General features: G+C 40.5%; 1 protein-coding gene across 9 annotated transcripts in view; it reads left to right on the plus strand.

Moving 5' to 3' along the window:
* The window catches only part of vps13b (vacuolar protein sorting 13 homolog B), a 360,621-nt gene that overhangs the window by 35,569 nt on the left and 307,323 nt on the right, over window positions 1–17,729 (plus strand). For all 9 annotated transcript variants that reach the window (XM_020606753.1, XM_020606747.1, XM_020606748.1 and 6 more), the window contains exons 5-9: window positions 1,338–1,505; window positions 5,813–5,994; window positions 7,686–7,857; window positions 14,122–14,396; window positions 17,264–17,359. In XM_020606753.1, the coding sequence (XP_020462409.1) occupies window positions 1,338–1,505; window positions 5,813–5,994; window positions 7,686–7,857; window positions 14,122–14,396; window positions 17,264–17,359 (893 nt within the window). The remainder of the gene's footprint in view (window positions 1–1,337; window positions 1,506–5,812; window positions 5,995–7,685; window positions 7,858–14,121; window positions 14,397–17,263; window positions 17,360–17,729) is intronic.

Here is a 17,729-nt window from a genome sequence, read left to right on the forward strand (position 1 = left end):
TTACAGAAGTTCAGAGCAGTGCGATGACTTGCAGAGAGATGGATTGAGGCCCTGGGCTTGGTGCAGGGCAAAAAGAGGTATAATAAGTGCAAGAGTTTGCAAGGGAGAAAGACAGAAACCCTGACATGGGTAAATTAGATACAGTATAGTACTGGTTTTACTACCCAGGCTGCAGGTGCGGCAGCAGCTCGCTGTTTGACCCCAGAACTACAGGCACACACATATAGTACAACTACATTCATGTAAGCAAGAAAGTGGTCAGGCTTTCACACAAGTTCATGTAGGCAAGGCCACACAGTCAAGTCAAGAATGCACATTGTGTTTATGAGCTGAGTTTATATTGTATCATCCTCTTACTGCCACTCTGGTTAGTTAGGCAGGAAATTCATGAGAATTGTGACAGTTGGATGATGCCAACATGTAGTCGGGCCTGTGTGGAAGTGTCAGAACAGTTAACGAATTCATACAAAAAATGTCATCAACAGTACCATTTAGATCTGCCTAATTATTGGTTCTATTAAGGCCCTGGGCCAGCAATGTAGATACAGGAAGACAAATGTTTAGCTTGGAGAATAAAGGAAAAGCATTCAAGGTTTATATGTTTTAACTTCTAGTGACTGTGTTTAATGGTACATGGGAGGAATGAGTAATGCCATTGCTGCTGTTGTTAGGAAGATATATTGGTATACATTTTTATATTTTATGGTTGAAACACCCCTGTTTGTAGTATTGTAAGTTCTTTCTTTGTTGAGTAATGATCTTTCCATGTATATTTTTCCTTCAGCGCTTCTGTTTCTAAGTGTCATTGCAGCCATTTGGAGCTACTGGTACAGTAACATTGCAGTTGGCTCCCCAACTCTGCTGAAACCCAATCTATCAAACCACTTTTTCTCTCCTGCTTGCTTTGGGATACTACATCCCTCTGCCCTTTCAACACAAAACCTCATGCTCATCCCATTCTTGTGAATGTGAAATGTCAGAAATGCCTTGAGGGAATTTCTTCAAATTTGGTACACGTGTCCACTTTGGATTCAGTGATGAACTGATTAGATTTCGGTGGTCAGAGGTTAAGATCAGTGACTTCACTTCTGTCCAATGCTTGTGAATTTGACTGATTGGCAGAGGCATACAACTGTGAAACCATAATTCTAGTTACTGTTTAACTTGTTGCCACACTGTAAATCCTAATGTCCTGATAAATGCAAGTGAATATGTGCAAATATAGCTGCTACAATACATTTTCCTGTGTACATGTCCCTTTCTAACTGGGCATGCTTTTGTGTATGTTTTCATGTCACCTGTTGTTCAATTTAACATGTTTGTCTGTGTCTTTGTAGGTTATGTGCAGAGTCTCATTAGACGTGTGGTGAACAATGTGAATATTGTGGTGAACAACTTGATCCTTAAGTACGTGGAAGATGACATTGTGCTGTCGGTGAACATTACCTCAGCAGAGTGCTACACTGTGGACGATATGTGGGAGAGGGCATTCATGGACTTCACTGGTGAGCAATGGCTGCTTACATTCTCTGTTAGCGGGATTAACTAGTAAATTTACTGAGACAAGAACCTGTATACTACAGTAAGTGTTTAATTTAGGTAGATAGATCAGACATGCTTAACAGGGCTATTTGTTTAAATTTTTACTGTCAGCTGCCATAGTAGTCTCAGATTCAGTCTCACAATAAACTCCACACTCTAACTGGAGCATGTGTTGGTCCATTGCTTCAACATAGAAAAAAGTTAATTTAAAATCACAAAAGATGGATGAGGTAGGATAATTTTGAACTGCCAATTGTAAATATTCCTCAAGGTAAAGATACTTTTTACTTATTGAAAACAAAAAAGTTTCATCAAGCTGCTATTTAATGTTGTACACCTGATGAGAATGTAACTGATCAAATTCAACTTGTTGACCAGTCCTTGTACATATGCCAGTACTTATCCCATTAGTTGCATTGTTATTTAACTTTTATTTTACCAGGCTATCCCATTGACATCAATATCTCTTTTTCAAGGGAGACCTGGCATGTTTCTCAATACTGTACAGTGATTTGTGGTAAAAAACAAAAACAAAAAACAAACCTGAACATACAGTGAGGAACAGAAGTATTTGAACACCTGAGAAACAACAAGAATTCTGGCTCTCAAAGACCTGTTACTGTGCCTTGAAAAAGTCCACCTCTACTCCACTCATTAATCTAAATTAGTAGCACCTGTCTGAGCTCTTTAAAGACACATGTCCACCCCACAGTCAGTCAGACGCCAACTACTACCATGGGCAAGACCAAAGAGCTGTCAAAAGACACCAGAGACAGAATTGTGGACCTCCACAAGGCTGGAAAGGGCTACGGGGCAATTGCCAAGCAGCTTGGTGAAAATAGATCAACTGTTGGAGCAATTGTTAGAAAATGGAAGAGGCTAAAGACGACTGTCAGTCTCCCTCGGACTGGGGTGCCATGCAAGATCTCACCTCGTGGGGTATCACTGATGATAAGAAAGGTGAGGAATCAGCCCAGAACTACAAGGGAGGAGCTGGTCAATGACATGAAGAGAGCTGGGACCACAGTTTCAAAGGTCACTGTCGGTAGAACACTACGCCGTCATGGTTTCAAATCATGCATTGCACGGAAGGTTCCCCTGCTCAAGTCATCACATGTCCAGGCCCGTCTGAAGTTTGCCAAAGACCATCTGGATGATCCAGAGGAGGCATGGGAGAAAGTCATGTGGTCAGATGAGACCAAAGTAGAACTTTTTGGTCTAAACTTCACTCGTCGTGTTGGGAGGAAAAAGAAGGATGAGTTGCATCCCAAGAACACCATCCCTACTGTGAAGCATGAGGGTGGTAACATCATGCTTTGGGGGTGCTTTTCTGCGAAGGGGACATGACTCCTGCACTGTGTTAAGGAGAGGATGAATGGGGCCATTTATTGTGAGAGTTTGAACAACAACCTCCTTCCCTCAGTCAGAGCATTGAAGGTGGGTCCTGGCTGGGTCTTCCAACATGACAACGACCCAAAGCACACAGCCAGGATAACCAAGGAGTGGCTCCGTAAGAAGCATATCAAGGTTCTGGAGTGGCCTAGCCAGTCTCCAGACCTGAATCCAATAGAACATCTTTGGAGGGAGCTTAAACTCCGCGTTGCTCAGCGACAGCCCCGAAACCTGACAGATCTAGAGGAGATCTGTGTGGAGGAGTGGGCCAAAATCCCTGTTGCAGTGTGTGCAAACCTGGTCAAGAACTACAGGAAACGTTTGACCTCTGTAATTGCAAACAAAGGTTTCTGTACCAAATATTAACACTGATTTTCTCAGGTGTTCAAATACTTCTGTTCCTCACTGTATAACACTGAGAACCACAGACTACATGGAACTCTTTGACAGACTTTTTGATTTGCCATGTAGCTCTGCTTTGTATAAAGTATCTAAGCGTTCCTTTGAAAATCAACATTCTAAATGATGCAAAACTAATGGCGAGCCTAATATGAGGCTTTTCCTAAATACTGTAGATGTTCAGTAACAACACTAAACCTTTAAAATCCCTCCAGGCTGTCCTTTTCATTACAAGAGTACTGTAGGCCTTTCCATTCAGATTTCTTTGTTGCATTTAAATGTTCAAAGTCCAAACTCCAGTGTCTCTTCATTTTAGGTCCAGATATTTACAGTTCTTTTAAACTTTAGCTATCAATGTAAACTCTAAGAAATAACTGGTTCTTTATAGAGTCACAAAAGCCTATATCAGAGGATCATGAAATGGTCATTGTCAGTTATTGTTATCCTTGTTGAAATTCATGTTAAAAGGGGCCCTTTTCCAACATGTGAATCAAGTACTGGTGGCAGGATTAGTCACTGGCACTGTTTAGAGAATGAAATGATTCTGGGAATGATGACTCTTGTTACCAGTTTGTCAGGGTAAGTGAGGCAGTGACGGCGAATAATCTTGTGGTGATGATCAAACATACACATTTGTTTTCATTCCTTGTGGGGACTTTTTATTGATTTACAAACCTTAAAGGTAGAGTTGGCAATTCTTTTCAGAAGCACTTTTTGTGATGCATCTTGAAAATCTCATTTCATTCTGATGGCAATGAATGCACTGACAAAGGAAAAAATCAGTTATCTGGGGAAGCAGCAGGGCTGCAAAAAGCCTGACCAATAATTTTACTTGTCCCAAGCAAAACCATTGGACGGTCTACCTGCCTTTCAACCTAACTTCATTCTTGTGTGCACTCTGCCCATTTACTCAATGTGAAAGCCATTAGTCTCCCACAAAGTGTTGCAGGCAGACTTGTTACTGCTCTCTTTTGATGGGTAAAGCTAGTGAGTTGTGGCAGAGAAGGTCCCCACAGCAGCTTTTGTTCACAAACGGAGACTGTTGTTACAGGCCAGGCCTTCCCTTTTAAGACATATAGCCTTATAGGTGGTGGTGATGGTGGTGGTGGTGGTGTTGCTACCTTCATGCACTAGGCTATGAAGAAGTCCGCAACACAGAACAGACTCCTTTTACGTGAAGCCAGACAGTAGTCAGCTCTAAGTGTATAGATGGGATTGTAATGCAGCAAACTGGGCATCAAAGGCCACATGCAACATTTGTGTTACCAAGATGGAGTAAAGCTTGTTGTCAACGGAGTTAGCCGGCCTCCCTCTTCACTTCTCCCTGCTGGAAAAGACGAGACTTCTAAGGCTAGTTACCGGCTACGCACCAGGGCTAAAGCAGTTTAGGCATGAACCAGAGGTCCGCAACTATGGTTCGGGGCCACAGGTCTGGGCGGATAACCCCATCTTTGAGAAGGTTACAACTAAAGAGAAGTTGGATGCTGCAAGAAGTAAAGCCAGAATGAACACTGGCATGGCTTTTGAACAATGGTGACAACTGAGAGAACAAAAGGGACTGAAAAGTGACACCATGGTGGACATATTTCTTCTGGATGGGTAATTAACACTTTTTTGTTTTGTTTGGGGGTATTTGTTATTTTCCTGACATCTGTAAGTAGCAATGAGGCAGTGCACGTTGCAGTGTGCATTGCGTTTTGGAGGAGTGGCTTTGGAAAGAACTCAGAATGAAAGGGTGGTATTTCTTCAGTTGTCTACTTTCAAAATCGAGCTTCCTCTTACTGGTTTTTCCAGGATCACCAACCCTATTTTTAACGATAACCACAGCTTGCCTAATCTAACCAAACCTACTAAACCAAGTTATTGCCTGAAAGTTCAGTGATTTACATGGTGGTGGACAAACATCTGTTCCTCTTGAGGAAGGTCAAGCCCACACAGTGTTAGTGTGTAAACAGGTTTTGGTCCTAGCAGTGAGTTATACCAGGCACATACACACACATTTGTACAGCTATCTTTTTGAGGACACTCACTGAAATAATGCATTGTGCAGCCCCTTACCCTAAGCTGGAAACAACTCTTACCCTTCAACAGCCCTTTGAAGGTGTGCGAGTGTGTGAGGACTGGCCAATATGTTCTCACTGCCATGGCATAAAACTCACTGGTCCTCACAATGTATAGCCATACAGGTGTATACACACACACACACACACACACACACACACACACACACACAACTTGGCTGTACCTCTTGTATATGTCATTACACAAGACCTTTTTTTTATATCCAGAGTGTCATCTTTAAACAATTTCTTAGATTACAGATTCTAAGAATTGATTGTCAGGGCCCGCTCTCTATAGTTGTGTGTTTAATGATTTCTCTGTATATTCACGTTTGATTTATGTTGGGCTCAGTATGTCAACCTCTTTAGTGTTCAATGTGAAATGTTAACTTTGTTTCCTTTTTTTGCAATCCATGCAGCTCCAGAGCTGGTCCTAAGGAAAGTGATTAACTTTGCAGACTGTACTGTGTGCTTGGACAAGCGGAACGCCAGTGGCAAGATTGAATTTTACCAGGATCCACTGCTGTACAAATGCTCTTTCAGAACACGCCTCCATTTCACCTATGACAACATCAATTCCAAGATCCCATCTGTGATAAAAGTGAGCAGCTCCAAATCTCAGCAATTACTCAGTAACCTATATTATCATCCACGAGCTCAAGATCAACAAAGTGGTTTATATGGGTTAACACAATGTGATTTTGCTGCCGACACAAATGTAATGAATGGATGCTTGTGATGGGAAAAGTTTAACGTTTTCATAGCAGCTTACTATTGTTAGAGCAACATCCTACTCACTTTTGTTAGGTTAGCTGTTCTTAAAGCGTTAGCTGAATAATAAAAAAAATTTTAGGCCCTTGTTCAAATTCAGTGACATTCTGGATATCTGTGGAGGATAGCAGTTTGTTTTGGCAAGATTTACTTGGCACTTCATATACACAGATACATATAATATGATGTATCATTAGTATTTGGCTTAGGCTCGTGTTCTTTCTAAAGAGATTTGACTTTTATCAGCATCTTGGTTAAATTTGGTCCACCTGTTTGAAAAAAAGGCACATTGTTTAATTAGGCACCAGACAGTTCTGGGGACTCGGTTCTTTGGACTAGTAGCTCCCCGAGCACTACATACCTTCACAGGCTTTTTACCTCTTGGCATTCGCACAGCTAGTAATAACACAGATGTGACGCAACACTAAGCCGGCTGACGATTGGTGATTATCCAACAAGTTTGCAATGGGTAACACATACTGACATTACATTATATATAGGTCCAAAAGCACCTATTGTGATAAGTTTGAAAAAGAATGTTCCAATTTTTATCCTGGGCTGTTGAATCCATTTTTGTTTAAGAACCAGCCAACCATGTTGATCTAGAGCACCCAGTTTAGATACAGGAACTACAGTATCTCCTGTCATGAGAAAACAGCTTTGGGACTACATCACTGATGCTGCTGATCTGTCTCTAGTTAGCTCAATTTAAAAATGACAGTTTTGTTAAGACAAAGTTCTCCTCCTACTAGAGGAACATCACAAGCAGACATGTTCATTCTTCCACACATTGATAGTGGAACAGTATAAAAGTTTAACAGCTAGATTAGAGTCACAAAATAAACTGTTAGCTATGCATTTTTAACTTTTTCATAAAATTTTGTAGATTCTAGCTTGAAAATTGACTGTGGCTATCTGTGATTTGTTTTTTTGTATTGCAATTGTCTCTTTACTGTAATGCTTTATTATTGTCGATTTAATTCACTCCTATTAAATTTTCTCAGATGCTGATCTAAAGTGTAAAAACCAAAAAAACAAAAACCCATCTGCATACAGTCAGTAAAAAGCTTTGTGGTTTTGTTGGCTTCAGTAAGATTGTATAGTGTCCAAGCAACAGCATCATATGTGCAAAGTCTGGCACATTTATAATTCATCTGGTACAGCATGTTAAACAATATTATAGGGTAGTCCACTTTTGACTGTATTCTGTTGCATCTTCTGTTATTTATATTTTATTAACATGGAATAATGCTAACTCTTGTTTCTAAGTGAAAAGATTTGTTGCTGCTGTAGATCACAGTAATCACATGGATTCATGTGGGTGCATTCATTTGCATCTAGTTTCTTTTATGCTAACTTAATGTATAGGACGAGTCTACCTCTTTGTTTACATATACTGTGTGTGGGAATTCATCAGACCTGGTTAGGCCTCTACCCATTTCACGTCGAAACATGTATTTTAAATATTTAAATTATAAATTTAAACGATTTCTTATCCTTTTCTTCCCTTTGTTTTCTAAGCTCCAGACCATGGTCGAGAGCCTGAAGTTGTCTATTACCGATCAGCAGCTGCCCATGTTCATCCGCATTTTACAACTGATTATTGCCCTCTACTATGGGGAAATTGGGGGCCACAAAGAGAGTGAGGCACAAGAAAGTGCTCATGTTAGGGAGACTGGAACAAGTTCACCTGGTGAGTGCTGTCCCTCATGGCAGTGACAGTTTTGCCACTGACATTTGGATTCTTTTGTCTTTACTATTGAAATAACTCTGGGTTGCTTGATTTTATTTTGAATGTTTCTGTAAAGATTGGAGCCAGTTGTTTTTAAATCTGCTTTCAATAGAATTTGACACTTGATTACTAGCAGTGGCTTGAACTTGCATTTGTAATTATATTAGGCTGTGATTTTTACTCTTTGTTCATGTGTTCTCATGCAAAATGGTGAATGAGGCAGTTCTTGTATGGCTGAGGGTCCTCATTTTTACTGAAACTAGTGTACCAAGCAAGGACACAGCAAAGTAAATTAGATTTTCACTGTGAGACAAATTTTTCTACAGCTGTCATTCTCTTCCATAAAAACTAATCAAAAATTATATATAAAGGTCTCACAGCAAATGCAGCATTTTTGTGTCAGTATGGTTTGTGTAGTAGTCATATTTCTCACAAGATGTGGCCAAAGTTCTGAATTGGTTAATGAGCCATCGGACCTAGACTTTTCCTCAGACAGCATTTTCAGCTCCCGATGCTCTGCATGTTGCCTTGCCTTGTTCTGTTCAGGGTCTACATCTGTCCATATGCTGCTGTTGTTCTAAATGGGACATTTAACATCACTTTGACCATGGTGTGCACTCCTCCCGCTTTTTCCACAAACAAAGGTCAGAGCGTGTAACTCAACACAGACCGTTGTCATCAGGACTGATCCCCTCCATGTGGGTAGAGGCAGGAGAGGAGGATGAAGGGAAGAAGCAAGTAGGAATCAAATGCAGGCCCGTCTGTCTTTCTGATTGGATCACCATAGAAAATCACACTTTTTACATACAGGAGCTGAGCAAAATACATGCAGTTGGCATCTCTCACAGGCATACCACACACAGACGTACGCTCACTGCATCTGCATATATGCACAGCCACAGTATTTGTAAGAGCTGAGTGCATACATACAGACTCACACAGGCGCATTTGTTTTTCTATAGTTGTGAGGAAGTTCACTGACATAATGCATTCCCTAGTACCTTACCCTTTCCTACCCATCACCACTGAGTGGATAACCCCAATCTTTACTTTGTACCTAAACCTAATTCACCTAATATTAACCTTTAGACCTTAACCCTCAAACAGCCCCTTGAAGTTCTGAGGACCAGCTGAAATGTCCTCATGATGTCTAAATGTCCTTGCGGTCAAACAAAAATTTGTCTAAAAACCCTAAAAACCCATGCGCACACACACATATATATATACATACATAGACTATATACTTTTAATAGTGTAGCCACCCCATTAAAAACCTCCATCTCATTTCTGAAATGCTCATTTAATCTTTCTCCAACTGCTCATCCTCATACTAGCCAAATAGAACTATGTCAGTCCCAGGTCCTGCTGGGTTATGTCAGTCTCTGTAGCACGCATAGCAAATTAAGGTGGAGGGGGAGTGGTGGGTAGAGGGGCAGCAAGCAGCCCAACACAATACAACCCATGTCCACTCCCTCTAACTTGCTCCCTGCCTGTTTGCCTAGAACTTGGCACAGCTTCCAGTTCAGTGTCCCATGCCAGATGTAAGAGTCAGTGTCATGCTGCTGCTCTGTGGAGCCCCCGAGAATGAATTAGTATCCTTTCACAAAAATATACAAGAGGGGACCAGCTTTTGGAACCCGAGCACCCTTGGATTTTGTTATGCTGGAAGTAATTGACGGAGTGAAGAAGCTGAAAGGGGGTGGAGGGCAGGCGTCTGTGTGGGTGTATATTTTTTGGTGGTGGAGGTCGGGAAGGGCTTTGGCTTTTTCACAAACATATGGTTTGCAGTGTATTCATTTCATATTTAAGTAATAAAGCGTAATTCTTTGGATAATAGTAGCAGAAGTACTGTAGCACTCAAATGCTTTGTTTATAATAATAAATGTAATGTAGGTTTCCCAACCAGTCCAGACAGCATTTACCTTTGATGAATTTTGAGTACAACATTCACGTATGTTGATGTTTATAGTGACTGATTTGGCTTATTTTTAGTGGGTTGTAGTTTGTAGGAAACAATCACTGTCTCATGATTCCTGGAACATGATCATGATATTATACATAGTACCTAATCCCATTCATTTGATTTCCCATAGGCTTCATGTGGAGAGTCTCTTGTGCATATTCTGGCCCCATTACACTCTTTGTGTATTTCTCTCTCTCTCTCTCTCAGCTCTTGCTCTGAACTGTTTTTTTATGTGTGTATGCATCTTTATGGAATGTGTGTTTGTGTGTGGACAAATTAATAAGCCATTACTTTTAACTGGAAGCATTTGTTTTTCTAGAACATGTTAAATGAAATATTAACCCCCCTGTGCAGAAATGTTCTTGTTGCCAAATAAAGCAGAAAACAGCTTATGTATTTATGTACATGACTCACTGGCTGCTTGTTTGACTCTTTCTCTCTCTTTGATAAGGGCTGATGTCTCATTAATGAAAGCACTAGTATATGGTTTGGGATACTTGTGTGTCACTAAGCAAAGCCACCTTTTGCTCCGTATTATTAGATGGCTAGTTTCCCTACTGTCTGAAATTCAATGAAGTCTATGTAACACTAAACATTTTCGCAGTTGGAAACCTAGATGACTTGCATGCTTAAATGAAACAGCTGGTCATGGCAGCAAAAGCTGTATGGTTTAAACAAGTATGTGAAGAATTGTAGACTGAGGACTGTGGCCGCATGTGTGTGCGCTTCTTGCTATACAGTAGCATATGCAGCCCCTTTTAAAAGTAATAGAACGGGCCAATTCATTTGTTTGCTATACACTGAAGACATTAGGGTTTATAGTCAAAAGATGAATATGTAACGGAGGTTTAAAATTGCAGCTTTTATTTTTTAGTATTTACATCTACATACAGATATCATCTAGATTTATTAATGATCCAAAACAACAATTTGGTGTGAATTTGATGTCAGTGAGTCCCAGGCTTAATGATGTTATTGCAAACGAGAGATATGCATCTAAATATTTTATTTACTATAAAACTATCTGCTCCAGTACTTTTTGCTCATTTAAAATTTGATACAACAGGCGGTATGATTAACGTTTAATATATCTAGATGTAAATACCAAGAAATTATTTCTGAACTTCTGTCCCATATTCATCTTTTGATCTTATAACCAAATATCTTCAGTGTGCTACAAACACAAATGACGTGGCCTTGCCATATCTTGGTATTACACTTTTTGGGGTGGTGCGGTATGTTGGCATGTGTATAATTGCTTGGAATAGTGTGTTTGTCCAGTGGCATATGTAGAGGTTTTGCCCTCTGTACATGTGCATACAGAACTGATTGTGTAGTGTTTGGTTTGTAGGATAGCTCACCCTCTCTGTCCTCAGAGGCTTTTCGAATGGAATGGACCATCACACACACATAGCCAGATCATCTCATCTCATTATAAGCCTCATGTGGCTCCCTTATGCTAGCCCAGTGATGTGACAGGGCTTCTTTTTAATCCTTTTTTCACTTTTTAATATTGGTGGGAAGATATGTAGGCCCTTGAGTTTAAAAATTTGAGGACATGGGTGTAAGAGCTTTTTGTCTTGCTGAGTGTTTATTTTCCTTTCTTGAATGCTAAAATGGATTTTAAAACATTTGAATGTTGATGTTGAGGTAGTGCTAAAATAACAGTACGTGACCCACTTGTTTATGTATTCCATTTTTTATATTAAAATAGGTAGGCCTGTGCACTGAAGTGTCTGCATATTATATTATTTTATCTCTGAGGAATAGTTGAACAGATAGTCTTGGATTAGAAAAAAAAAGATGTGTGTTTAATCATGACACATGATATCCTCTATGAATGCATTACATTTATGTACAGTATGTATTCTTGCTTTTATGTGAGAGACTGAAGCTCTAGCCTGGGCATATGCATGTATGCACGTAAGCCCAAAAATGCCGGCCTCTCAGCAGACACAAGATGAGCAGAGTAGCCTGCCTTCAGTGGTCAGGTAACCTGGTCACCTCCCCCTCTGTAAACATGGAGGGACATCTGCTGGCCTGTGAGGGCAATGACTTCTTCCACTGCTATCTTCTTACTGTCTCAGTGTCAGTCAGCTGTTCACTCACTCACACTGTTGCCCAGGGACTTTGGACCAGTTGAAACGAACCTTGACCCTGATACATCCTATTACATAGTACATCTCATCTCTGCATATAAACATGCATGATAATGGGGTACCACACTGATATGTTAGTTGTCCAAGATAACGATCCAGTCAGGCTTTGACTGCACTTACTGTGAGTGAAGAACGGTGTTGTTGTATTTCACATCTGTCTGGTCACAGAGCTCTGCTCTATAGCAGCACACATTGTAACCAGCACACATCACTCTCTGGGAATTTTTGACTGACTGACTTGGATTAATACTTCAAAGTCTTCTTAAGATGTAACGTTTTGATCACTTGATTGGTAATTGTGCTTTTATTTTGATCGCTTTGCAGTTCAGATGTAGGCTTTGTCAAGATCTGACATGAAGCGAAAGAGCTTAACTTGTTGAACTGACACCTCAAAGACTTTATAGCGTGAAAACAAAAAAAAAGAAACAAGAATCAGTCAGGGAGATTTATAGAAAGGCGGAGAGAGCGATAAAAAGCCATGACTGGGATTTCTAACTGCCAGTTTGCAAAGTGAAAAATTTAATTAAAATATGTCATCATTTTCACCACTTTAGCCTCTGGGATGCCTAAGCTGTGACCTCAACGGACAGTATTGTTTTCTCACAGCGGACGTGAGGCCGCAAGGAATGGGATTACACATTCTTTTGTATTGACATCAGCTTCCTCTCTCTCCCGACTTGTATGGAAACAGGACACGATGGGACAGTTCAGAGGTGGGGATTATGGCTGGAGCCATGTGTGGTGGTTTGGTAGACTGTGAACCCCTAAATTGTTTGCTAAAAACAAGGAAAAGGTGATAGTTGATGAGCTTCACCACACTTCTTGTCTTGTTACACTCAACCAACATGTCAATGTACAGACCTACATCCCATTGGGAATCTTAAGTTAGCATTTACCCATTTCTGTTGCTGACAACTAGTCCACTGACACTTTAGCATCTACAATATTTCTGTATTTATCTTTAATCTGTGTTTTTCTCCTGGCATCGTTTTTTGTTATGGATTTGTCACATATTTAAAGCCAACAGACCAAAATGATGGCCATGAAGGAGGCCAGGTAGCTATGGGCAGGCTGAGCTTGGCTAAGGGAGGAGGTGAAGGCTAGGAATGGTCAACTGTGGAACTGCACAAAATAAAACAGAGGAGGTGGGGTGACTGGTCAGGTCAATGTACAAAGTAGTGGGACAAAGCTGACTAAGGCTGAGTCGGACTGCCTGGACTTACTTGTACATTGGGGTGACTGGTCAAGTCAATGTACAAAGTAGTGGGACAAAGCTGACTAAGGCTGAGTCGGACTGCCTGGACTTACTTGTACGCCAAGGTTTAAACAAATACATGTACTGTATATGATCCAACCCCTTGCTTTGTGGATGTGACCTTTTGTGGTTGGGTCCAGCTCAGGCAGCCCTGACCACAGTGATCCACTGGGCCAAGTCGAGGCTGGATGGATGCTGGCTGACAAGCTGTGCCCTCTGGCCTCCATTGGAATGGACTTTCCCTCTCCCTTGCTGTAGAATTTATGCAGCAAATGAGTTCATTCAGCACACTAACACTCGCACACCTGCATGCTGGAGCATTGGCAGCAACTACTGTGAAACTGCATTGGTCTGTGCTTTTTTTTTTTTTGTCTTCAGTTGACAGCTGAAACAGCTTGCTTGTGTTAAACTAGCCTGAAGGCCTGGACAAATTAATTTAGTGTGCTGCACTGGGCACGGACACTTCCATTGGCAACAGTTTTCTCTCTCTGTTTGACCAGGTTGTTCTAAGAATATGCTTTTTTTTTTTTTTTTTTTATTTATCTGTTGGAGTTAAAACGTACTAGAAGGGAATTGAATGTGGACACTTTTTAAAATCTGAACCCTGAGAATAAAATACTTTTGGCCAAAAGTATTTGTACAACTGTAACACATTTGTTTTTTGCACAAGATGATAGCCCTCTGTTAATAGGATAATTATGCAGTTTTTAAAGTCTACGTTATATGTGCCAGATCTTTGTAGATTTGGAAGTGTGAATTGTAACCTGTATATTTCCAATTAATGTTTTGATCTACAATAAAATCATCTACTTATTTTCACATTATAACTAATTAATACTTCTTTTCAGGGCTGGATGTGGATATGGAAAGTCAGGGGACTAGCCAGTACTCCAACACAGGCCTATACATGCAGTCTGACAGTCCTGAAGAGGAAGACCAGGGCTGGATGTCCTGGGCTTGGTCTTTTGTCCCAGCCATCATAGGCACAGAGGAGGAAAGCGAGGAAGGTCTTGACCAGCAGAGAGAGACAGGAGGCATCCCCAACAGCCCCCAACAACACACACCTAAAGACCCCATTGTTTCCATAGGCTTTTACTGCACCAAAGCTTCTGTCACCTTCAAGGTAAATCAGCTGTGTGGAAAGGCATACATCATCAATATCATTTCTAATTGTCACATGAGGTCCGGAATGTATGCCAGCATACCTTGGTGAATGACAGTGATATTTTTCTGTGTGAAGTTGAATCACGTCTCTGGGAACAAGGAAAATATAATCAGGTTAATGTCAAACATCAAAAGACCAAACCAAAATGACCAAACATGGGTAGGTTTAAAGATAGGTTAATACATTTTTCAGTTTGTTCTTAAAATAGTATTGATGTATCTGAGACTAGATCTTGGTTGCTGTAACTTTTTGTACTCTACACTGCCCCTGAAGCTTTTCACCTGGAATGTAAATGTGCAAAAAAGAGCTACTTTGGTGAGTGGGAATAGTGCGGTCTATTCTCACACGTATGTTACAAATACAGTTTTTGTTCCTTGCTACTGTACATTATTGTTTAGCCGGTCTCACTGCCCAACTCACTCCTACAGCTTATGCAGTATTTTGCAGCCATTTTAAGTTTGAGTCTTAAAAACCAGCTTGATCCTCAGGAGGCTTTGTTGGTCTTGATTTCTGTGTGGGGTACATGACGGGTAGTGTAACTGGTGTCTTGGATCACAGTAACGTTTTAAACATTAGACATGGTATGATGACGATTCAGAAATGGATCCCAAACTTTAATCCGGCCTCCTCCCTCAGAATAGTTGGAATTCATCTGTAAATCCTCTCAGTTTCAGGCACAAACGATCACATTATTGCTTATGTGTGTATACACTTGTATGTGATAAGAGAAAGAGAGGTATGGCTCAGGCCAGACCATGGTGCGTTTCTAATGATGTTTAAATTGTTGCTGTATTGTTTGAGTTCTTTTAATCAATTAATTGCCTCTCCTCTAGAGTAATTGCAGACAGCTTGAAAGGATGTTTTTTTTTTTGACATTCTCATCTCTTTCCTACAAGGAAGTATTTAGTTTGAGGGAATTTCAGATCTTTGAACAGCCACTGCCTGAACCTGAGTTTGACATGCATGTGAAATTAGAGGGGTATTTTTAGAATGCTGACGCATTACTCCCCAGATATGTTTGATTAGAGAAATTGGCAGCAAACTTTAATGCCTTCTACACACACACAGTGCATAGTTTTTCACTGACCGTTTTGTTCCCCCTTTTCATTTTTGCACACCTGTCAAACTCTGTGCATGCCAGACCTCATGTCACTTTTCAAGAAACATGAGGTCGTTTTTTAAAGAAAGTTTTTCGTTATTGTTGGTATTTTTATTTCTTTCAACAATAGTAACGTTTATGTGGTCTCAAATCCTTTTTTAGTTTCTCCATCAGCTCCTGCTAATGTTTCAGAGAAAATGGACATAGACAAAGTACCCCAATATTCACATCCAGTTAGAACCTTTCCAAGAAGTTACATAAAAAAATCTTTTAATTTGTATTTGGACTCCCAAAGACTTCAACTGGGAATGTAATGGCTGCAAGAGCTCTTTGTATTACTGGCCTCATGAAGCGTTTGTATTGCTATGCTGCGTCTCTGTCCTGGTTGGGAGTGTATCACCACCAAACGTGTTGGAGGTGATGTACAACTATAGTCTTGTCTGCTGTGTTGTTCCAGTCCTAGATACAGCCAGAACCGCCACACCAGTCTAGCTTGGATAATGCCAAGGTGGCCAAATTCTTATTAAATAAACATTGATCATGTGGCAGCTATTTAGTGTCTGTTCCACTATTCACTGATATTTTCAGACAGAGCAATTCTTTAGTCAGATAATTGAACACCCTTGCTCTCGACCGCTCCCAGGAACATGATGTTGGGATATGGTGTTCCCTGCATGTAATCAAACCATCAAAATCAAAAGAGGGGATGGGTCTGGGGGTGAGAGAGTCTGCACCATCACTTGGGATAATAAGACACAGCTGCTTCTTGTACTGCACCTGCTTCCTGTGTTAAAGTTGAATGGACTGGACCCTGCGCAGTTCTGTTCTACACCCATCGTTCTTAGACTGGCAAACCTCAAAAGCATCACAGCTACAGTATGTACCCGTCTGTTTCTGCCTTCACACTGCCTGTATACATAGGCTCAGTACTATAATGAATAACAACAACCGCCTTTTCTTCTATTATCATTTTGCACCATGGTATCTTGAGTGCTTTAGTCATGTACTGATTGTCATCCCCCAATAAAGCCAGAGAGGGCCTCCTCCAAAATCAAAGATCAGTGGCTGTCATGTGGTCTGATGAACGACTTTGGCCTGAGTCCAAGCTTAGAGGAGAAAACGACCAAGAAGTCCCAAGGCTGGCATCCAGTCTGTGATCTAAGAAAATGTCATCTGTCCTTGTTTGGATGTTATCGTCTCTGGTTTCAAGCATTATTTTCAGGGGCCTTGTTACCCTTTACATCCATCCATGGCTTTTGTTTATGTCTTAAATCATGTATCTGTTTCAGCAGTGAATTCTGGGTACGCACACAATGAGATCCATGCCTTCTAGTTTTTGTGCATCTGTATTGTTGGTGTAACTCTTACTTTCGGTGTCAAACAAAACCTTCTGGTGTCCTCTTCCAACATTTTGATGTGACAAAATCTCCTCTATGCTTAACTAGTGTTGCACAGTTTTCCTTTTAATATTGCAGTATTTGTTTAGTTTTAATCTGATTTAATTATTTTTAAATACATAACCTTTGGGATCCAGCACTGTCACAAAACCATAACTGTAACACAAACTAAAACCTTGTAAAGTCCCCAGTTCTCATGGTCTATTGCTTTGATGGATTTTTGTGTCTGTTACCTGTTAAAGCATTTCACTGAATTTTAATAGTAATTTTTTCACAGATTAGAGCAAGTCAGAATTTTTATTTCTTCCTTTTTCTTTCTCTCATCTTAGCTGACAGAGACGCAGTCAGAGAGCAGCTACTATAGTCCTCAGAAGGTTAAGTCCAGAGAGGTACTGTGCCTAGAGCAACAGGGAATCACTATTGAGGTAAGACTTTAATTTTGAATTCTTACCATAAGTTTGCAATAGTAGCGACTGATTTTACCCTTCTTAAAAGCAAGCTTGTTACTCATCCTGTCTGGAACAGAGCAACATAGTCCTGTCCTCCCTTTTAGTTCCCCATTATTATTGTCTCCTTATTCGCTGTTGAGCAGAGGTTCCTATTAATTGCCTCTAAGTACATTTATACGACCACTCCAGGACACTAATCTGTGGCCTGTTGTGAGTGCAGTGGAATCTGTTTCTGAGTCAAGCCTGATCATTTCTGCATTTTCCCCCATGGTGTAGAAAATATTTTAAAATCTTTTTCTATGATTACCTGGTTGGAGTATAAAATGGGGCTTTTTGCTCCTAAGCT

The sequence above is a fragment of the Monopterus albus genome, unplaced genomic scaffold (assembly GCF_001952655.1).
Source record: "Monopterus albus unplaced genomic scaffold, M_albus_1.0 scaffold81.1, whole genome shotgun sequence".
Taxonomy (NCBI): Eukaryota; Metazoa; Chordata; class Actinopteri; order Synbranchiformes; family Synbranchidae; genus Monopterus; species Monopterus albus.